Genomic DNA, 23,679 nt, shown 5'->3' on the forward strand with positions numbered 1-23,679 from the left:
CGGGTGTGTGCTGATTATCTGGTTGTGGTTTTCCGCAATTCATCTTTATTCTTATCTTATCTGTCTATTATAACCAATGTGTAGTATAGTAAGCTATGTTTATAATTATATTCAAATAATGTTTCTTAATTCTTTCTGTTTTTACATTAAGAATACTAGTTATTACCTGCAGTGTGTGGATGTATGTATGAAACGATGTATGTGATATTTTTTACATTTGTATCTTCGTAATATTTGTAGGGGCTGTTGTTGGCTTTTACAGCTATGGTCACCATGTTGTTTACTTGTCTATGTTGTGATAATGCACCTGACCAAATTTCTCCAGTTGGAGATAATAAAGTTATTCTTATCTTATCTTATCCTATCTTATCCTGCAGTCCTGCCCCACCTTCGATGCTCTGAGACGCCAGGCATAGCCCAGCCCTGTAGAGCTCCAGGACAAACTGTGGGGACCGGTGGGGTCCCTGCAACAGACCGCGGACTTTGCTGTCCTGACCGGACTGAAAATCTAGCGTGGCCAGGGAACGCAGAAGAAGAAGACAGTGAATGAGTAGATGGCTTACAGTTACACTTATTTGTTTACTGCACATACATTTTATATTGTTAGAAAATTTTGTTCAAAAGGCATTTAAACAAATTCTATACCGAAGACTTATAATTAGTCTTGAATGTGGTGTAAGTGTCAAATTTAGAAAATATTTGGGATTAGCTGCATTCTGCTCTCTGTATTAACAATATTGATTATTTGAATCTAACAGCAATTTATTAATGTTGTTATCTATATCTATGGTTAACTCCTATAACAACTCATTTATTACACGCTACCAATAACAGTACCATCTCTTTAACATTTTTATTTCTTATAATAGACTTATCTTCATTTCTCTAGTACAAACATTAACACTTTCTTACAATAATATTCACAAGCATTCCCTCTCCATCATCCACCACCTCTCTTCTTTCCATCAAATAACACTTCTAGTGAACAGACGTTAAACTAAGTTCACACACACACACACACACACACATACATGGAAGTAAAGCAAGCCACATGAATTCTAAATAACACACAAAGACACAGACACAAATACTTGTCACTATCATCCAAAGTTTCCTGAATTTTCAATTTTGAATCGGAGGTTTGACTAGAGTAATAAGAAAAAATATAACTAACAAGGAAATACTTAGATTTTTTTTTTTTTAAGTGAATGAAAGTATATATATAAAAAAAAAATTAAAAAAGAGAGAGACAAAGAAATGGGGTGGGGGGTGGGGGGCTGCGGAGGTAGGGGAGAGCGCAGGGGAACAAGACACAGATAACTTGCTTCTACAACTTTCAATGATGAAAAAAAAAATCAAACTAAAACCATAAAATCAGCTTCATGTTCATGTAAATTTCTTTTCTCAACCAGTAGAGTGCCTATAAGACGTCAGCTGACGTCCTACAAAAAGTATTGCCATAGTGCCTATAAGGCGTCCACTGACGTCCTGCATATGTTCCAATTTTTCCTTTATTGGATTTTGGTTCAATTCACATAAACAGACTCTGAACAGTTAGTTTGAAGTGTCTGGATTATAAAAATACTATTTAAATGAACATACATCAAGTAGAAGACCCCTTTCTACCCGACAATAATTTGCTAACTGACCACATCGTGATACGCACGTGGAAAAGGGGGTTGCATCATGTGCAAAGAAATGCGCTGAAAACTGTGTCCGGTAAAGCAAATAGTCACAGTCAGCAGATTTACACAATTCTGAAAGCCCTGCTTGTGATTATGGACAGCTTTCGCGAAGGAGAAGGATCTCTCTTGTCTGATGATTGGTTTGAAAACGATGGTGATTGACAACGACAGTGATGAAACTGACAGCCCATTTGATGGTAATTCAGCCTGTCCATCCAATCAGACAGCATTTTTGAACAACTGTCTATGACTGACAGAATATGAGCAGCGAGCGCTGGAAGAAGGGGAAGAGAGGGAGAGGAATGATGTAAGAGAACAGGTCGAATGCCAGCCAGAGGTCATCAAGGAGGAGGCAATGCTTTTGGGAAGAGTGTACTCACATTTCAAAGCAGACGGAAGGGAATCGACAGCCACCAATGCCCCATGATTTTCACGAAACACAGGACTGAACCTGCACTGGCTGTGAAACAAGTGCTTTTTGTTTTTCACGTTTTTTTTTTTTTTTTCCGCTGAATCAGACGGATAACTTGTTTGAAGAGGTGACAAGCCGGTTGTACGGCAGACACTTTAATCCGCCCACGTGCAACTTGAAAGGAGTGAGCGTCATCAAAGAACTTCACCCTCTCACTTACGAACACTCTTTGCTGTCAAAAAGCTTGCCAGCTCAGCTTCTGAGACCCTGATTGACCTTTTACGTTGACTTTACCCACCTTTGTCATTGTTGGGGCAGTGATTTACTTACATGTCTGCACGAGCTGTGATTTGTTTTCATAAACTTATAGCCTGTTTTAATTTCTTTTACAGGTATTATCTGACCTCAGGCATGCTATTTCTAGCTGTATTTTCTTTCTTTTCTTTATGGATGTCACTATGTAGAGGTGGAAATAGACTTTTTGGTTACACAAAAATTATTATCTTGACTTTATATGCCTGAACAGTTACCTGCAATCAACCTAATTGGGGGGGAAAAAAAAAGCCCAGAAGCAGAATCTACACTCATTTTCCTTCACAAAAACGTTTACTTTCTTTCTGTATTGCCCATGCTTTAGTGCTAGATTTTTTTTGTGATTTATTACCCCTGAATCCTCAAAATTCCCTGGCACTTTTTTTTTTAAAACAAAATTCTCTGGCACTGAACTGGTTAATCTACCAACTTTCTTAACAGGAGTCCAAAAGTATAAGATTTCTTGGGTTTTTTTGTAACTTTCTTTTTCTCCAATGATTGAAACTAGAAAGAAGAAAAAATCCATTTCACAACTGAATAGAACGGTTGTAACCAAAAATTTAATGCTCTTCTGAACTGAACTGTCATAACCTTAAAGTAGCACAAGGACCGGGGGTACTGGGTCACTTTGACCTGGTACCCCCTGTTCTACTACTGTAATTCATGTTCTAAGTGGTGGCAAACAACGCACCATTTGCTTTAGTCGTCGTCTGACAACACAATCACGTCCCCGTCCTCTGGCCGAGCGGCAGTGACCGTGCAGCGGTCCGACCGCGTCAGAGTCCTCCCTTTGACAACCGCCTTCACCTCCGTCTCCTCGTCAGAGCTGCCTATGGTGATGCTGTCTCCATTCTGCTCCACGCCCACATAGCCACGACTTCTGTCTGGGTAGAACACCTTGTCACTGTTCCTCTGCTGGAAACATGCTGGGAGGCGGAGGTCAGGGTTCACTTTCACCGGGGAGCTGGATTTTTTCGTCACGTGCAGGCTGCCCGTCTTCAGCGTGTGCACGGCGTCCGGGGAGAGGGTGCGGACGGTGGGAGCGGTGGCTGCGTGTTCCGGAACGGCATCGCTGCCATCATCGTCATTGATGACGTGGCTGATGACGCAGCGACCGTCAGTGGCGACGGCACTGCACGCGTTGCTGTCTTCTGGCACACAGTTGTTTTCCCTGACCTGCTGGGTTCTGCTCTCCCCCCCACCACCTGACACCTCCTCCCCCACTTGTCTGACCCCCACAGCGCTCTCTGCTGGCGCCATGTCCTCCGTGACCTCCTCCGGGTCCACAACAACACCGGCGTCAAGGTCAATCACCTCGCTCTGGTCGCAGGCCCCTTGGGTCCTCATATCCTGACCCACACTGCTGTCGACAACGGTACCAGAGCCCCCCCTTCCATCCACACCCTCTGCCATCACAGCATCCTTCACCTTCACAACATCCTCCTCCTCGTACACCTCAATCACCCCTGTGTCTAACCGGTGGTGGGGGTGCACACTTTCTCCCCCTCCCCTCCCCCCTTCCCCCTCCCTGACTATGCCTACCACAGTGGGAGGGTGGTGACTCACTGCTGAATGTTCCACCACCGCCACTCTGCTAGCACCTTCTGCAGTTCTGTCAGTTGCCAGGGCGACAGCGGCGGCACGGGCATGGGTGGTGGTGGTGGTGGCGGTGGAGGTCTGTTCGGGCTGTTCACAGCTGTCCTCGTCGTTCTCTTCAATCCACACAGTTTCATTGTCCCCCACTTGCTCCTTCCACCTGACCGTCTCCTTGCCGTCACTCCCAAACGTGTTGGTGTGCCACGGACGCCGGTCGCTGTTCTCAGACTGTGTGATGGGCAATGACTCGCAGTCATCGCCAGTATTTTCCGTCAGGTTTATGGCTGCCTCATCCCCTCCACTGCCTTCCCTCAGCCACTCGGTGCCGTGGGTCCTGTTGGGTTCTACCTCCAGCAGTCTGACACTGTTGTCCCCCTCAGTGATGCTGTCGTTGTCGACAGCGTCGCACAGCTCCACACTGTTGGTGTTGTCGCCACGCTGTGAAGGCCAGCTGACCTTGTCTGTGTGATCCTCAGGCCAGCTACCCGTGCTGTCGTCGTGGTCTGGCTGCCAGGTGGCGGTGTTGTCATCGTTGTTGTTGCTGCTGTTGTTGTTGTTGCCCTGTTGCTGCCAGTTGTCGCCAAACTCGTGGCGCCATTCAGAACTGTCCTGGCTGTTGTCGTCACCACCCATCAGCAGGTGACACTCCTCCGCTATATCCACTGTCGACACACATCATATTGCATCATCCAACACATGCCGCATCATCCAACACATACCGCATCATCCAACACACATCGTACCATACCATCCAACACACATCATAGCGCATCATCCAACACGCATCATCCAACATGTCAACACACCAGCTGTAAAACAACTTTCAAACATAACAGGAAAGACGTACCAGCTATTAAACCAGTTTCAAACTATCAAAGACAACAGAACATACCTACTGGCTTAGACCATTTTCAAGCACAACAGAAGAAGCCTACCAACTTAACACCACTTTCAAAGAAAACAGAAGGGGCCTACCAACCTGTAACACCACTTTCAAACACAACAGAAGGGGCCTACAATCTTGTAACACCACTTTCAAACACAACAGAAGGGGCCTACAATCTTGTAACACCACTTTCAAACACAACAGAAGGGGCCTACAATCTTGTAAGACCCCTTTCAAACACAACAGAAGGGGCCTACAATCTTGTAAGACCCCTTTCAAACACAACAGAAGGGGCCTACAATCTTGTAACACCACTTTCAAACACAACAGAAGGGGCCTACAATCTTGTAAGACCCCTTTCAAACACAACAGAAGGGGCCTACAATCTTGTAAGACCCCTTTCAAACACAACAGAAGGGGCCTACAATCTTGTAAGACCCCTTTCAAACACAACAGGAGAACCAAGGCCCCCAAAAGGCCTTGTATCAGACACTCATTACATTGGACAGACAACACAGTGGCGCTTCAAGACAAACTGATCGTCTTGCAACAGAACTCTTTTCTTTTTTAGTGCACTGTTGTGATCTGGACCTCTGGTTCCTGATCTACTTGACTTTCAAAAAAAAAAGTCCGTAAATTAAATGCTGGCCGTAATTAATCACTGTAGTGTACAAAACAAAACCAAAACCAAAAAAAAGGATGCAATCTTTTCAGTTCTATCATATTTTCATTGCTTGTTCGCTTTTTGTGCGTGTGTTTTTCATTGTACTGTACTGTGACCTTGACCTTCAATCTCCTACCGGCACTTTTCAAACAAATTAATGTTTTGACCACGACTAATCACTGCATCAAGTTTATGAAAACTGAGCGCAAGACTTTATCTCTCTTGTACAGGTCTACACGCTTTTTCTGTCAATATATACCAAACCGTGACCTTGACTTTTGGCCTCTGACCTTCGGGTCATGTTCTCTTCATAGCCATTGCCTGAGGAAAACTGGATGCATGCTACGAGACCTGCAGTACCGGCAGGCTTCATCGAGTTGGCTAAATTGATCTTTAACCTGTCATCCTGCTCACCAATAACTGGCTGGCTGCCACAGCTTCAACACAGTGAGTCAGGAACTAGGGATCTGGGAATTCCGGGCCTGCGACAACCAAGAACTCAGACATAAATCAGTAGTATTGTCTTGGTCTATATATATATATATTCAAACTTAACAGGAAGGACCTACATTTGATGATTTTTTTTTTTTTTTTTTTTTGTACATACTTTAATGTCACTTCTTCTTAAACTTGCCTATTTTATTGTAACTTTATGTAAGCATGGTGAGCCCTGTCTGAGATGGGGGGGACTGCACTATATATGCTTTCATCTTATTATTATCATTATTATCGTATATCATTATATGTTTCCTTTTTTCATGTCTCCATACACTGTTGCATGCAACTGTGCGCTAAATATGCACTCATGTGTATATATCGGTTCATCAGTTCATGTGAGACGTTTAGAGTCAACTTCATGGGGAGTCTGCGCCATATAAGTACTACATAATTAGTAGAAGTAGTGGTAGCAGAGGCCAGAAACATCTAATATACCAAAACACTGTGCAGTGAATTTCGCTCCTGATAAAGTCCACAACCACAACACGGTGTTGCTGTGATCTTGCCACGAGCTGGCACGCAGGCGTATAAAAAGGTGTAGAGAAACACAACTGGGAACTCCGTCAACTCTTTGTCATGCTAAAACTAGGGCAAAAAAAACCCAAACCAACCAAAAACACATAAACCCCAGAAACACATCTGGAAACTCCTACAACCCTTAGCCATGCTAGACATTCAAACATACAAACACACACACACACACACACACACACACGCACACATATATGAGACTGAGATCAACAATTACACTGAAACACAACATGAAAATCAACACGCAGACTGTTTTCCAGCTTGTTTGCAAGAAAACCGCTAATCATCACAAAAATTAAAGACATAATACAAAAACCATCCTTCCCTCACCTTAAAAAAAGAAAAGAAAAAAAAGCATTAAACATAAACATAAATTATCTCCAAAGATTTCTGAAAGATGTTCTCTACAATAGACCACACACAATTATACACAACTCACTTTCAATCATGTTCAGGTCACCATCATTGTCCTCCTCTTCCGCATCCTCCTCCTCCTCTTCCTCTTCCATGTCCTCCTCTTCCACATCTTCCTCTTCCTCCTCCTCCTCCTCCATGCAGTCGGTCAACACGACCTTCGCCGCCTTGATGACCTGCGGGCTGACCTTTCCTTGCGCTTCCTCGTCCTCCTCCCCGTCACCATCTGAGAGAGAGTCAGAGTGGTGCTCAGAGGCTGAGGCCGAGTTGTTGTCAGACACTGACTTCGTCTCGTGATCGGACTGGGATTTTGACTCCTGATCCGATTGGGATTTTGACTCCTGATCGGACTGGGATTTCGACTCATGATCCGACTGGGATTTCGACTCGTGATCCGACTGGGATTTCGACTCGTGATCGGACATGCATTTTGACTGGTGATGGGACAGGGATCCTGAGTTGTGATCGGAGTGGGACTTGGCGTTGTGATGGGATCTGAACTTGTCGCCGTGGTGGTGGGCTGTGGAGGCGTCCCTGTCCCTGTCCCTGTCCCCCTCGTCTCGGTTGTCGTCGCCCAGTGCCAGCTGCAGGTCTGTGTATTTCCTGATCACCTGCACACCGCACACACCCAGACATACAGATGGGCACTCACAAATGAAATATGTACACACACACACACACATATACACAGAAGAGCATAGTGTCGATTGTGAAAAAGCGTGCATGAACTTGAAATTGAGAGGACGTCTCAGCAAAAAAAACTAGGTGTAAATCTTGAGGAGTTACAGAAGATGAATAGCATTTTTTGGATGAATACTGTATGCATAACAATTTGAGATCACGTCTCCTTGTGACTGCTAATTCCCAATTTTCAAATCACTGGCCAGATGGCACTGACAATACAATACTCCAAACTTTTAAGTTCTCAGTTGCCATTGAGCTTTTTTGAACCCAAAATGGTTATATATATATATATATACACATATATACAGATATAGAGATACATAGATATAGATACAGACACAGATACAGGTAGATAGACAGACAGACAGACAGACAGATAGATTCACTCTGCCGACACACAGTTCATAAAAGGAAGAAACCAGAGTATCTTAAGTGTATGAATGGTTGTGAGAATGCAATGAAAGAATGTGACAACAACAAAAAACAACTAAAAAAAAACCCCCAAAAAACCCACTTTACATTAAAATTTACAATGTATTTACTTTATCAGACTTATTTTGCTAAATATTTACACTTGACTGACATTGCCTTTCAGCTGGTCAAACAGCTAAGTGAGAGCTGTATGATCAATGGTTCTCCACAACACTGGCATTCATTTACAGCTGTCTTTTGTGGACTCTCTAACTAGAGCACTGGCCCTTTGTGCTGCAGCCGACAGGGCTGGTTGGCCCCTGGGAACCATCCACAACACCAACTGTCCTAAAACCCTCTTGGCAGAGACAGTGGGGATGTAACCTGGGCAAGACACTCTGCACTAGAATCCAATTCGACGGGCGCAACAGCCGAATGGTTAAAGCGTTGGACTTTCAATCTGAGGGTCCCGGGTTCGAATCTCGGTGACGGCGCCTGGGTGGAGATTTTTCCAATCTCCCAGGTCAACATATGTGCAGACCTGCTGGTGCCTGAACCCCATTCATGTGTATACGCAAGCAAAAGATCAAACACGCACGTTAAAGATCCTGTAATCCATGCCAGCGTTCGGTGGGTTATGGAAACAAGTACATACCCAGCATGCACACCCCCGAAAGCAGAGTATGGCTGCCTACATGGCGGGGTAAAAACGATCATACACGTAAAAGCCCACTCGTGTATATACGAGTGAACGTGGGAGTTGCAGCCCACGAACGAAGAAGAAAGAAGAAGAATCCAATTCTAGCCCAGATAGGTGGGACAATAGCTGCCTCCTCTGCTGTTCTGATGGTCATAGTCAGACATGACTGATTATCATACATCCATACATACATATACCAGATCGTTTCAACCAATACGAATCATACAATGTTCCAGTTATCCTCTATTCAATGTACCGTAAAGATCGGTCTATAAGCTGCAACTTTTTCTCCCAACTTCAACCTCTGCGGCTTATACAATGATGCAGCTTATTTGATGATTTTAACATGTCGAGTGGGACACCTGAATGACAAGTGGTGAAAAATCTGTCACCAAAACTGGCCGTTTACTACAAGCAAGCTTTGCCGAAGTCTGTCATTGGATCCGGACAGCATGGAGAAAAGTAAAGCAGTCCACAATTATCAATGGATTTCCTAAGGCTGGACTGTGTGCTGCAGCAGACGACAGTGCAAGCGACGAACCAGCAGTGACCTCCACCTTTCGTTCATGTTCATCAAGTGAAAGTGAGGTAGAAGTCAGTGACAAGATAGCGGAAAAAGCTGTGCTGGTTCTCTTCAACTCGGACACTGAAGACGAAGATTTCAGTGGATTCAGTGAGCAGGACGATGTTGAATAAATGAAACTATCCCTAAATTATGGATCTTATTTTCGTTGTGTTTACTTTTTTGTATGGCACTAGCAGTATTTTCGCTTGCTTTTCTTTGTGTTGTTTCCGCTTGTGTTTATTTCATAACCTACAGTACTGACAGCTTTTCTGTAGTATCGGTATGTGTTCCGGTACCGGTAACAAGTGTGGCTTATAAGCCAGTACGGCTTATGTGAGTATGAAGTTCAATTTTCTTTAAAATTCAGTCAGTGTGGCTCATATACCAGGGTGCTCAATAGACCGAACTTCACAGTAACTGGTTTAAAAAAAAAAAAAAAGAAACAAGAGAGGCAAGGCCTTCAAGACTCACTTGTGATAAATTAAGTCCCCTAGCATTAATTACAGAGTAATTTCCCTTTTTTTACTATCTGCACCAAAACGTTTGCAAAATAAATAAAAATTCCATGCTTAGCAATAGAAGTTCCTGTTTGAACAAAAAATGATAATAATGACTCCTCTTGTTGTTGTGTCAGAATAAGAGGTCAAAGTGCCAAGTTTAGAGAATACAAAAAATATAAATATAACAGTAAATGCAGTTTGCATATGATTAGGCTTCTTTTTTTTATTTTTTTGTGCCCATCCCAGAGGTGCAATATTGATTTAAACAAGATGACTGGAAAGAACTGAATTTTTCCTATTCTTATGCCTAATTTGGTGTCAACTGACAAAGTATTTGCAGAGAAAATGTCAATGTTAAAGTTTACCACGGACACACAGACACACGGACACACACACACACACACACACAGACAACCGAACACCAGGTTAAAACATAGACTCACTTTGTTTACACAAGTGAGTCAAAAAAGGAAGAATGAGTGATAACAAACCCCCTCCAGCCTGGACCTGCCCACTCGCCCGTTCTCCTCCAGTTTTTGTCTCAGCTCTTCGTCAAACATGGCCGGGTCTTGTCCAGTGCTGTCAACATACCAGTTTCTCAAGGCTGTGTCACTGCATTCAGACAAGTCCACATACGCTAAACCATGCCTGCTAGGCAAATGCCTGACCAGCAGTATAACCCAACATGTTAAGCTTCGAGTGCACGTATATATTTGTGTATCTATCAGAGTGGATTTCTTCCACAAAATTTTGCCAGAGGATGATGATTATGTTGCCATGGGTTCTTTCCAACATGCCAGGGACTATTTTTCAGTGCACCAAGCATGTGATGCATATGGGACCTTGGTTTATCATCTCACCCAAAAGGAAATTTTCTATCTAAAATTATGTTTAAATAACATACTTACCGTGACCCAACTAGTGCAGACTCCGGCAGGGGTCTGACATTCCTGTCCTGTACAAACTACTATCTGCCTATGTGGAGAAAATGAGAGAACTACGGCCGATAACCTCCCGGAAGTAGGTAACATCCCCTTTGTCCCCCTGGCTAGCGCCCTCTTTTGAAAATACAGTTTGATCTTCCAGTCAAACTTGGAAGAAAAGGACTGACTGGGATTGGAACCCAGACCCTCGCTGACACTGTACTGACAGATAAGCGTCTTAACCATTCTGCCAAAACTGATGTAGATAAGCAAGGATAGATTGGAAGAATGGGCCATACCTAAAATCTTGAACCTTGAATAAAAGGGTGGAGTGATGGCCTAGAGGTAACGTATCCGCCGATATTTTGTCCCCCTCCACTAGACCTTGAGTGGTGGTCTGGACGCTAGTCATTCGGATGAGATGATAAACCACACATAAAAGAACCCACGGCAACAAAAGGGTTGTTCCTGGCAAAATTCTGTAGAAAAATCCACTTTGATAGGAAAAACAAATAAAACTGCACGCAGGAAAAAATACCCCCAAAAATGGGTGGCGCTGTAGCGTAGCGACGTGCTCTCCCTGGGGAGAGCAGCCCGAATTTCACACAGAGAAATCTGTTGTGATAAAAAGAGAAATACAAATACAAATACAATAAAAGTTTTGAGGTCTGAGTTCTGCCAGCTTCCTCTATCAACATACCAACACCATTTGTCACCAACTCATTAACCACCCAGTCTGGCATTCTGATTACGTCCACTGAAATGTTCACAACCATGATAACAAATAAAACGATTAACGGCCTAAACATCAAAATAAAATGAGTCATGGCCTGGACTTGAAAATATGAAGACTTACAACCTGAACGTGAAAATAAAATGACATATGACCTATACTTAAAACAAATGTCTTGTGACCTCAACTTGAAAACAAAATGACTTTTGACGTCAATTTGAAAATAAATGACGTAACTATATAAACTTGAAAATGAAATGACTAGTGACCTAAACTTGAAAACAAAGTGACTTATCACCTGAACGTGAAAGTGAAATGACTTGATGACTTAAACTTGAAAGCAAAATGACTTATGACCTAGTGAAAATGACTAAATCAGCAGTAAATGACAAAAACTTGAAAATGAAATGACGTATGATCTAAACTTGAAAGTGAAATGACTACATCTGCAGTAAGTGACTAAAACTTAATTGACATAATCATGAACTTAAACGTGAAAGTGAATGGACAAAATCAGCAGTAAATGACTTTAAAAAAAAAAAAAAAAAAAAAGATTGAAAAACAAAACAGTTTATGACCTAAACTTGAAAGTGAAAATGACTAAATCTGCAGTAAATGACTTAAAAAAAAAACCCAAAAAAACATGAAAATGAAATGACTGACGGCCTACAGTTGAAACTGAAGCAAAGGAAAGGGCAGGACGGTCTCACCAGTATGGGATGGTCTGCTTGGAGTGGAAGGTGCTGATGAAGTCAGCCTGACGTCGGCGCTGCAGTGCCTCACCAACGTCCATGAACGTCTCCTTGGAAATACTGTTGATCTGCATCACACTGCACACACACACACGCACACACACACACACACACACACACACCTCACTACATTGTCTTTGTTGCTTGTTTTGTTGTATTGTATTGTATTATAGTGTACTGTATTGCACTGTACTGTATTGTATTGTATAACTGTATCGTATCACATCACATCATATCATGTTGAATATCACTCACTGTACAGTATTGAACTGTATGCATTGTATAGTATATTGTATTGCATGCATTGTGTAGTATAATTGTATCGTAACACATCGCATCGTATCGTATCGTATAACTCTTTTACCAGAACAGATTTCTCTGCAAGAAATTCAGACAGCTTTCTAGTGAGAGCGACACACCCCCTTCACCTCCCCTTCCCCCACCACACACACACACACAAACACACACCCTTTATTTCTATGCCTGATAATGTATTTGTTTTCCTACCAAAGTGGATTTTTCTACAGAATTCTGCCAGGGACAACCCTTTTGCTGCCATGGGTTCTTTTATGTGCACTAAGTGCGTGCTGCACACAGGACTTCAGTTTATCATCCCATCCGCAAGACCAGCGTCCAGGCCACCACTCAAGGTCTGGGCAAGAGGAGGGGGAGAAAATACCGGTGCGAGTGGGATTCGAACCCGTGCACTCCAGATTCCCTTGCGTCCTAGGCGGATGTGTTAACACTAGGATAACCCTCCACCTGGCCCGGACCACACAAGGGCCATATCAAGAGTTGAAAATATTGATTTGTAACACAGGTGCCTCACACATCCTCAACACAAAAAGACCCAACATATTAATAACGCTCAATCAAGTCCAGCGACAGACAAAAAAATGTCTTCCTCAAAATCACTGATAGTTCCCTGTGGACTGCCAACACTGGGACTGCGACTGATGGAGTAATGCCACTGAAACGGTGCAGATGACACAATAGAAAAAAAAAAAGAAAAAAAAAAGAAAAAAGGTGTGCTCACTTGAGTCCCAGCTGCCACCGGGTGTTGACCTTCTTGATGATGCCGCGAACGTCGTGATAGTCTGGGAAGGAGTTTGGTCGGTTCACAAACTTCTCTATCTTCCGGTTGATCTCTGGGAACCGCGTGCCTGCAACATCAACTGCACTTGTATTGTATTGTATTGGACTGCATTATATCACGACGTGTCACGTTGTATCAATTTACTCTTCACCACAAACGATTTCTCTGTGTGAAATTCAGGCTGCTCTCCCCAGGCCAGAGCGCATCACTACAGCACAGCATCACCACCACCACCCTTTTTTTTTTTCTTCTGCCAAAGTGGATTTTTCTGCAGAATTTTGACAGGGATAACCCTTTTGTTGCTTGCTGTGGTTTCTTTTACATGCATGCTATACACAGGGCTTCAGTTTCTCATCTCATCCAAATGACTAGCATCCAGACCACCACTCAAAAGTCTGATGGAGGGGAGAAAATATGGCGAGTGTGGAATTTGATCCTGCGCACTCAGATTCTCTTGCTTCCTAGGCAGTCGTGTTACCATTCGACCCCAACCCCATGAACATCAACATCACAGACACATCCACCTGATTAATGTGTTTCTATCAGTCCAGTTGGTTTGGGTTTTTTGTTGGGTTTGTTGTTGTTGTTGTTGTTGTTGTTTTCATCACATTAACCCAATAGGTGATTGGATAAGAAGAGTTACCCCCCTTTGGTTTCCCTGGAAACTAAGCATTTGGTACGGCCTGGAAACTAAGCATTTGGTACGGGTCAGTGTGACAGAAGCAGAAGCCAAATGTCTTGCACTTCCAATCGGAAGGTCCTGGTGTCCAACCCAGTATCAGTGCCTTGTAAGAGTGCAGGTTGTTACCATGTCCAAGGTCGACATATGTGCATCACCAGCAAACAATTTCACTGATTTCTGTTACCACAGTTTTTTTTGTGTTTTTTTGTTTGTTTGTTTGGTTTTTTTTTAAATGTGTTATGTTCATCTCATAATAATAATTATAATATCCAGGAAAGTGACACTAACATTTCCATTGATAAATAATTTGTTTCAAATCTGGACCTCATTAACTCTTTCCATACGAACGCCGAAAGAGACCACGTTAACAGCGTTTCACCCCAATTACCATCATCAAAATATTGCAAGCGGAAGGCTCTTATACTGAAGAGGCGAATGTTGACAAAGAATACCACAAATCTGACGACGGAAGCTAAAGGTTGGGTCATCCAGACACGCACTGTGTAGAGGAGAAGAGAGGACTGGCCGTACTGAGTGAGTTAAATACTATGAATAAACTTTCCATGACTCACTGGTGCAGACTCCAGCAGTGGTTTAATTCCTGTCCTGTGCAGATAACTATTCCACCTAGGCACAGAATTTAAAAGTAGCAGTGGCTAGCAGCCTCCCCTGAGTATACTGACTCTGTGCGCATGATTTATCATTGGCAGAATGGGCTTTTTCCAGTAAAGAGAGAGAGGATGTGCGCATGATTTATCATTGGCAGAATGGGCTTTTTCCAGTAAAGAGAGAGAGGATGTGCGCATGATTTATCATTGGCAGAATGGGCTTTTTCCAGTAAAGAGAGAGAGGATGTGCGCATGATTTATCATCGGCAGAATGGGTTTTTTCCAGTAAAGAGAGAGAGGATGTGCGCATGATTTATCACTGGCAGAATGGGCTTTTTCCAGAAAGGAGAGAGAGGATGTGCGCATGAGTTATCATTGGCAGAATGGGCTTTTTCCAGTAAAGAGAGAGAGGATGTGCGCATGATTTATCATTGGCAGAATGGGCTTTTTCCAGTAAAGAGAGAGAGGATGTGCGCATGATTTATCATTGGCAGAATGGGCTTTTTCCAGTAAAGAGAGAGAGGATGTGCGCATGATTTATCATTGGCAGAATGGGCTTTTTCCAGTAAAGAGAGAGAGGATGTGCGCATGATTTATCATTGGCAGAATGGGCTTTTTCCAGTAAAGAGAGAGAGGATGTGCGCATGATTTATCACTGGCAGAATGGGCTTTTTCCAGTAAAGAGAGAGAGGAGGGGTGGGAGGGTTGGGGGGGCGGGGGGGTAAAGATGGCTCATAATTTTTTTTTTTTACAATTACAGATTAAGGATTTTTTTTTTTTTAAAGACATGTCAATTCAACTTAAAATCTGTATGGACCCTGATTTCTTTAATCTTTTCCTTTTAGTTTCTTTTTTTTTTTTTTTTTAATTATATTTATAAAAATCCACTGACCTTCATACTTGAACTTGCGCTCAATGGGCCTCCCGGAGGACTTGGTGCAACCTTTCAGCTGACACAAGCGGTCCCACACCTTGACAAATTTCTTCTGCAGACGATCTTCATAGATGTAGGCAGAATCACTCTCGTTCAGGTCATCCAGACTCAGGTCCTTCTCTCGCACCTTCTCAATCTCATCACGGATTTTCTGCACAATATCTCTCCACAGTCAAAACGGGGGACAATACACCGCAACCAGGCAAAGGGAGACACATATCTGATATCATATATGATTATAATATGTTAGCAATTTCTATTCACAGCAAAACATGTACATGTACACCATACAGACACACACTAGTCCATATATCATCTATCGAAATATAAATCATAAATTTCCATTCAACTCTCTCACAACAATGTATTGTCTATTGTCATGAAGGGTGTGTTATACTGTTATGGGGAACAAAATACATTATTGTATTTAAAAAACTTAATAATTTCATAGAAAGCATACTGCATCTCTATTAATATTATCTATTTGTACTAAAGTATTATGGAAACATGTTCATTATCTTATTCAAAGTGCTTTACTCACACTCACAGGAGACTAATCTATATGATTGTAAAATATTCCAAGATCGTTTGTTTTTCACTTTTGGTTTTGATTTTTTTTTTTCAACAAGTTGTAACAAACACAGAAACAACAAAAATCTCAAAAACATATATTTTTTGTAAACTCTGAATGGAAACTAACTTAGCTTTTCTCCACAGGTCAGTATAAAGTTTAGAAAGCACCTTGTTATATTGAAAGCACTACCACTGTGTGTGCCAGTCTGGAAACTAAAACCATGTTTAATAGATAGCTTCAGTTAAAGAACTTAAAACTTCACCAGTTCCAGTAATATGCAGGTGAGCATAAGCCTGATAAGGACACCTGTGTCGTAATATTTGTATTTGTATTTCATTTTATCACGGCAGATTTCTGTGTGAAATTCGGGCTGCTCTCCCCTGGGAGAGCGCATCGCTACACTACAGCGCCACCCATTTTTTTGTATTTTCTCCTACGGCAGTTTTATTTGTTTTTCTTGTCAAAGTGGATTTTTCCACAGAATTTTGCCAGGAACAACCCTTTCGCTGCCGTGGGTTCTTTTACGTACGCTAAGTGCATGCTGCACACGGGACGTCGGTTTATCGTCTCATCCGAATGACTAGCATCCAGACCACCACTCAAGGTCAAGTGGAGGGGGACAAAATATTGGCGGCTGAGCTGTGATTCGAACCAGTGTGCTCAGATTCTCTTGCTTCTTAGGCAGACGCGTTACCTCTAGGCCATCACTCCACATGAACATATAAGTTATATAACCGTTAGATGTCTTCACAAATCAAAGGCCAGCATTCAGATGACACCTGGACTTTTTAGTTTGGATTAATTAAACTGTTGAATGCCTCAATGAACAATCATAAAGGTCACCTTTCAATTACACAGCTCTACCAACCAGGTTCAGAGTAAATTAAGTATACTCTGACTTTAGACTTTTAGTTTGGATTAAACTATCGAATGTCTCCATGAACTATCATACAGGTGGCCTTTAGTTTCAATTACACCTACCAACTTCAAGTTCGGAGTGAATGAAGTTCAAATAGATGAAAATCTAACTTCAAACACCAAAGTCACATCATCCATAACTTATATTAGTTATAAAGATAAAAATCAACATGAAACATTCACAGCATATTGCCTGAACGGTCACTTTGTCCTTGTCTTTAGAATATTCAAGATGTATGTCATATGTACATATTATCAAATTATACAACACAGTACCTGTTAGTGTTATATATATATATATTTAGTATTAGTATTTCTGAAGGAAGGGAGGACGAAGATTTAGGGAGATCTATGCACAATGCTTCACAGGTCCACAGTAACAACAAGAATTATGATTGTATAGACCTATAAATAACATTAATAATAACCACAACACACTGAAAGAATGCACACACATAAAGTGACAATCTCTCTCTCTCTCTCTCTCTCTCTCTACCCCTCTCTGTCACAACCACATCACCACAAAAAACAACAACAAAAATAACAAACATACATCAAAAACTAACCTCAAGCAGTCTTTCCAGTCTCCTGATCGTTTTGCTTCCTTTCCCACCTCCCTCCTCCCCCTCTTCCATCTCCGTTTCCTTAGAACGGCTACAGGAGTGTTCCCCTCTGCTACCACCTGCACTCTTACCACCCCCACTACCACTGGCCTCGCTTGTCGATGATCCCACCCTCTCTGAGCTCTGCTTACACACAGTTACTGACTTTTTATGCTTTTCTGAGTGTCGGTGGTGAACAACCTTGACTTCAGTAACCGTGTCATCCTCCTCATCACCAACTTTTCCATTCACAGTTTTGGAGGAGGGTGTTGTGTGCGTTACTGCTGTCGGCTGGGAGGTGAGTTTGTTCTTCAGTCTGTCGATGGCGTCTCCCAAGCTTTTGCCTTTGGCATGGGGGGAAGACAAGACTGCTGAGTGAGTGGTGGAACTCTGGGCACAAGGTGTGTTGGCAGCACCTGACGAGGTGTTGCTTGTGGAGTGTGACAGGAGCTGAGGTGTTATTCTTTTGACATCAACACTCTTGCTGGAAGAGGTGGCCCGGGTCTTTTTGTCTGCGGCAAGGCACTCTAGGTCAGAGTTCACCTTCTTGTCTTCATCCTCACCACACACCTCAATGCTGCCGTTTGTCTGGGGCTGGAGGGTCTCCCCACAAACTTCTCTGACTTCACCTTTCACTGCTGTTGCTGTGGGCAAAGACGAGGGTGGACGTGGTGACCCTGGGTGGGACGAAGCAGGACCTGAGTGCAACAATGAGCAAGAGACATCAACTTCTTGCGGAGGAATGTTGTGGATTTCATGACCACCACTGCCGTTGTTTGCACAGGTCTCTGCCCCTTCAGCCATGGTGGTGGTCACTGCTGCAGACGCACAGTCCCCCTCCATCAGGGAGGAGTGAGGACGGGATGCTGAGTCCTCAGAACACTTGCTGTCGGTGCCAGAAGACACACGCACACTGTCAGGACTGGCTGTCAAACTACGACTGGATGTAAGAGGTTCAGCCCCGGCACAGTCCGGGTTCGACCTTGACGCTGGTGACGACGACTTGGATCGCCGCTGCAAGATGGCTTCCGAAGCAGCCGAGGTGGAGTGGACGCTGGAGTAGTGACTCCCTGACCCCAACGCTCTGTGCAGCTTGCCCTCTAGGTCAGAGCCTTCCGAGGTGCTGTCTTCCATCCTGGCCACTTTGGCCACACTGTCCTTGGGCATCTCGGCCTTCCTCTTCCGGCTGGCCCCAGTGCTGCGATTCTGACTGGACCAGGCCTTGAGCTTCGTGACAAAGTCCTTCAGGTGGACAAACAGTCGCTTCTGGTCGGACACCATCTTGGACATGGTGTTGTTCAGCAGGTCCACCATGTCCGAGGAGCTGCGGAAGTCTTCACTGCAGCTGTCATAGCGCTTCCGGATGAGCCCCAGGAACTGAGGGCTCTCCGCCTTCAGCAGGCTGGAGCAGGTGGTCAGGAACTGAAAAAAACACAGGCTGAGAGACGCTCTGGTAGAACACACATTAAGTAGTTAACTACCAATTAATAATAAAAAGGAGGAGAAGGAACCATTAATGTAAATAAGAAAACATACACAACAATGTCCAATCAATAACAAGAGGAAGGCGATAGAACCATTAAAGTAATGTAAATCATAAGAAAGCATATACACTTATAATGTAGACTCTAAATAATAAAATATAATTACACCAGTCTAAACAATCAAACAAAAATGATTGTGAAAGAGAAATTGAAAGACTGAGTGTGTGAATGTGTATGTGTGTAACATGCATGCATTATCTATCAGAGATCAGGTTGGGTTCAACAGACAATAGGTCATATGACCGGAAGAACATAAAATCAATAGGTCATTTTGAAAATCAATAGGTCAAATATCACCCGGTTAATGCGAAAGTGGGAACGCCAATTCTTCTTGCCGAAGCTCGCGAAAGGCAGCGATAAAGATTCATTTCGGATTTCGTTTCGTCACGGATCCGTATTTTAATAAACCAGTTTATAGTCATTTCCTGTAGGAGCAGACGACAAAGCGATCACGATCGTTAGAGAGAGAGAGAGATATGGTTACTTTGGTTGACCGACTGGTCATAAAAACAATAAGTCATGTGACCTGGCAACTTAAAAAACAATAGGTCATTTCAAAATTAAATGCGTCAATGACCGATGACCGATGTCGAACCTGATCCCTGATCTATGTTGTATGTGTGTTAATGTTGTATGCATGTGAAAGAGACAGTCTCATTCAGACAGAGAGAAAAAAAAAATTCTACATGTGCAAATGAGTTGTGTGTATATGCACATATAATATGCACTGCATACTATTGCACTGATATTACATCAATACATGCATGCACGCAAGTGTTGCACTAAAGTTGATATGCAATTTTTGTGTATGTATAAATAGATTCTTAAAAATTCATGATAAAATGAGGTATACTGAAATAGGTAACACTTTAGTCAAGCTAAAAAATAATTATTAGATTCTGCTGAGAAACAAATTACTTGTTAGTGTGTGTCACTCTGTGTGTGTGTGTGTGTGTGTGTGTGTGTGTGTGTGTGTGTGTGTGAGAGAGAGAGAGAGATGAGAGAGAGAGAGAGAGAATACACATGCACTTCAAAACCTCTAAATGATTTGATCAGTTGATGTCTACTGTATGCCTGATTAGCTCTAAATCTAACTCTAACTCTAAGCTGCATTGTTAACACTAGATATCAACAGTCTTTAAAAAGCCAATATTTCTGTCCATTCATTTAAATAATGTCATTGTCATACTGCCATCCTTGTCTGTTATTATATAATGCAGTATCTTTTTTACCTTCTTAAACTCAGGGATAGGGTCCGTCATTGTATATTGCATAGGTTCACTCTGGACTGCCAATAAAAACCATCCTGCAAAACAAATCACATGTCAGTAAAACACATAACATTTGGCAACATGTATGGCATATTCACATGCCCGCACAACATAACATACGTTGGCACATCACATTTATTTAGGCAAAACGCATCTAATGTTTGAAAACAAAACAGTAAACACATAGAAAAAAAAAAACATGTGAGAATGAAATATGACCTATGTGTCCATAATAGTGATATAAAACCTAACATAAGATGAACAAACTAAACCACTAAGTAAAACTCAATCTAATTTACTCAGTTTCACCATGGAAGTTGTTTCTTGCTGTGTAATGGTTTCCACACAGAAAATCAGTCTATTCGAGGTGGGGACGTAACAAGGCCTTGTAGTAGTAGTAGTAGTAGTAGTAGTAGTAGTAGTAGTTGCAGTAGTAGTAGTGTAGGGATTGGCATTTGACTGCCTAGACCTCACGACCTTTTTTTTTTATGTCCCCTTCAATATTGATCTCCTTTTATTTGTGGGATACACATATGTTTTCTTTTACATGTACTGTAATTCACTTGTCAAAGTCAATAATTTTTTCTTTTAAATTCATCTTCATGTCAAGGAGATTTTTTTACACATTTGTATTTTGTGCAAGTTTAGTTTCGATAGGTAGTGCATTCCATATTTGTGCAATTCTATTAGCTAATGAATTTTTCCTTGGGTTATTATTACAGTGCTCTTTACAAATTTTCATCATTGAATTTCTTGACTCTCATAATCTGACATTCTAAAAATATTATTCACATTGACTTCATTATAGCAATTTAACATTTTATATGTTTCTATTAAAAAAAATAAATCCCTCTTAGCCTTCTATCCTTTAATGAATGCAGATTTAAGCATATTAGTCTCTGTTGATAGCTCATATATTTGCATTCTTTTATAACTTAGTTGCTCTTCTTTGTACCCTTTCTATAGCTATAGATTGTCTCTTGAGGTATGGGTCCCACACAATATTACCATATTCTACTGTGATCTAACCAATGCTTTATACAGTTTAAAAAATATATCTTTATCTCAATAGGTAAATATTCTCTAATAATTCCTATCATCTGGTTGGCTTTATTTATTGCATTCTGGATATATGTATGTCAAATGATAGTTTATTGTCGACAATTATGCCAAGATCTTTCTCACTCTGACATTTCTCGATGTCCTATGTGGTCTTTCTCACTTTGACATTTCTCAATGTCCTGTGTCCTGTTTTCATTTCGCTTTTGTTATTTCTTGACAAACATTTCAATGAGCCGAAAGGAAGTTGTCTATTTTAATTGCTTGAAGCAGGCGATTAAACCGCCTGAATTTGAGTTTGAATATGGAACTGTACAGTACTCGGATCAGCAGATCGTATTTCGCCGTACACTCGAACAGAGCGACAGTCCTGTGGCGTGTCATCGGGGGTGGTAAAATCAATGTGGATATTTCTGATTGTAGCAAATCGGACTACATTTCTAAAGTCCTCGATACAAACACTAAATAAATAATCATAAAGTATATTTACCTTTATCCAAACCAGAAAACAAAATTATATTTAACTCCTTTCTGTCACATTCATTTTCTTTCTTCTCGGTCAACAGGAAGTGCCCAAAGATGTGTGTATGTTTGTGCTGCTTGTTTCCATTGGCTAAAACTTAAAACGCGATCATTGATTGGCAGATGGCTGAATTTCAGGGTATGTCACCATTTGATCGCCAACGTGAATATTGTTGACGTTCTCTCCCTTGTCTAACTTCTGCTCCGCCTCCCCCTCCTCCTCCTCCTGCAGGCTTCAAAGGGAAGAGGGGTCTGGAGACACATACCATAGTATAAACCATACAAACTATTAATTTGTCTGTTTAAATGCATACATATTCCATTGATTGCGTACAAAGAGGACACTGAAGTTCGTAATAACTACTTCACACAAAACATAACAAAAATGTTACGCATTTCACTGAGTGATATTACCGTGACTGTTAGTGCCACATCATGACATTCGTACCACGTGCGTGGTGCTTCAGTTCATCATGGACTCGGACATCGGAAATAATCTTCATTTAACACTAAGTCCTCGATCTAATTCTTCGTTTCATGGGAAATCAAACCTTGTTTTTCCTCTCTGTCCTACAGAACAGTCGACACGAGTCATCCGAAGATCTTTTGACTTTCTCACCCCCGCAGTCTTCATCCAGCTATACAAGTCTCTAGTTCGCCCGATTCTCGTGTATGGACACACAGCATGGCAACCTCGACACAAGACACTGTGCTGCGAACTAGACTGAGGACGTACAGAGGCGTGTCACCAAGCTCATTGCACCACTGAAGGACAAGCCGTATCCAGAGCGCCTTGCTGCACTGAACCTGCCCAGTCTTGAGCACCGCCGCCTCAGGGGGGGATATGATCGACATGTACAAATACACGCATGGCCTGTACTTGACCAGCCGCCCCCACATCAGCTACTACCAAGGCAGAGATACCAGAGGGCACAGCCTGAAGTTGGACAAATCACACTGCAGACTCAACATCAGAACCAGTTTCTTCGTTCAGCGCGTAACCGCCACCTGGAACAGCCTGCCAGACTGTGGTCACAAGAACAGGCTCGACGCACACTGATGGAAGGAGCTCCCTGCAAAATTTGACCCAGATTGCTATTATTAGTCACTGTTGACATCTTGCACCACGTATGCATTTTCAGTTGTATTAGTGAGAAGACCTGTGAACAAGCTCCAAAGAGCTTCAACACGGACACAAACCAGTGACCAGTGTGTGTGTGTGTGTGTGTGTGTGTGTGCCGTGTGTGTGTGTGTGTGTGTGTGTGTGTGCCGGTGTGTGTGTGTGTGTGTGTGTGTGTGTGTGTGTGTGTGTCAGTGTGTGTGTTTGTGTGTCACAGTGTACTGAAGTTTCAATACTGGCCAAGATCGAACTGAGGTGCCTCCCTCAGGGATCATGTCACTTTTGGGTCACTGATATCACTGAGTTCTCTCAGTCATTTTTAATATCAGTTTCCCAGCAGTGTACAGTATGCTCTGTAATCACTGCCGAGACAGACACACTGAGACAGACAGAGAAAGGCAGTCCAGAGACGGGCAGGCTGAGACAGAGAGACTGAGACAGATGCCGGAGCCGAGATAAAGCGATTAAGAGTAATAAGATATT

At 42.4% G+C, this 23,679-nt stretch overlaps 1 protein-coding gene across 1 annotated transcript; it reads right to left on the reverse strand.

Moving 5' to 3' along the window:
• Positions 1–22,137, reverse strand: LOC143289758 (uncharacterized). Its single transcript, XM_076598859.1, has 9 exons — positions 22,045–22,137; positions 20,457–20,530; positions 17,645–19,102; positions 15,545–15,737; positions 13,303–13,429; positions 12,225–12,344; positions 10,350–10,437; positions 7,024–7,609; positions 1–4,667 (listed from the first exon to the last, which is right to left on the reverse strand). The coding sequence occupies exons 2-9, from the start codon at positions 20,496–20,498 to the stop codon at positions 3,109–3,111; spliced, it is 4,173 nt and encodes a 1,390-aa protein (XP_076454974.1). The 5' UTR covers positions 20,499–20,530; positions 22,045–22,137; the 3' UTR covers positions 1–3,108.
• Positions 22,138–23,679: the final 1,542 nt, after the last annotated feature.

Source organism: Babylonia areolata, chromosome 14, assembly GCF_041734735.1.
Source record: "Babylonia areolata isolate BAREFJ2019XMU chromosome 14, ASM4173473v1, whole genome shotgun sequence".
In the NCBI taxonomy this organism is placed as follows: domain Eukaryota; kingdom Metazoa; phylum Mollusca; class Gastropoda; order Neogastropoda; family Buccinidae; genus Babylonia; species Babylonia areolata.

Bases quoted from the DNA above. Each gene is read 5' to 3' on its own strand.
- LOC143289758 (XM_076598859.1), bottom strand. From the start codon at position 20,498: ATGCAATATACAATGACGGACCCTATCCCTGAGTTTAAGAAG. The intron at 19,103-20,456 runs GTAAAAAAGATA...TGTTTTTTTCAG, and splicing joins CTATCCCTGAGTTTAAGAAG to TTCCTGACCACCTGCTCCAG. The intron at 15,738-17,644 runs GTTAGTTTTTGA...GATATTGTGCAG, and splicing joins GACTGGAAAGACTGCTTGAG to AAAATCCGTGATGAGATTGA.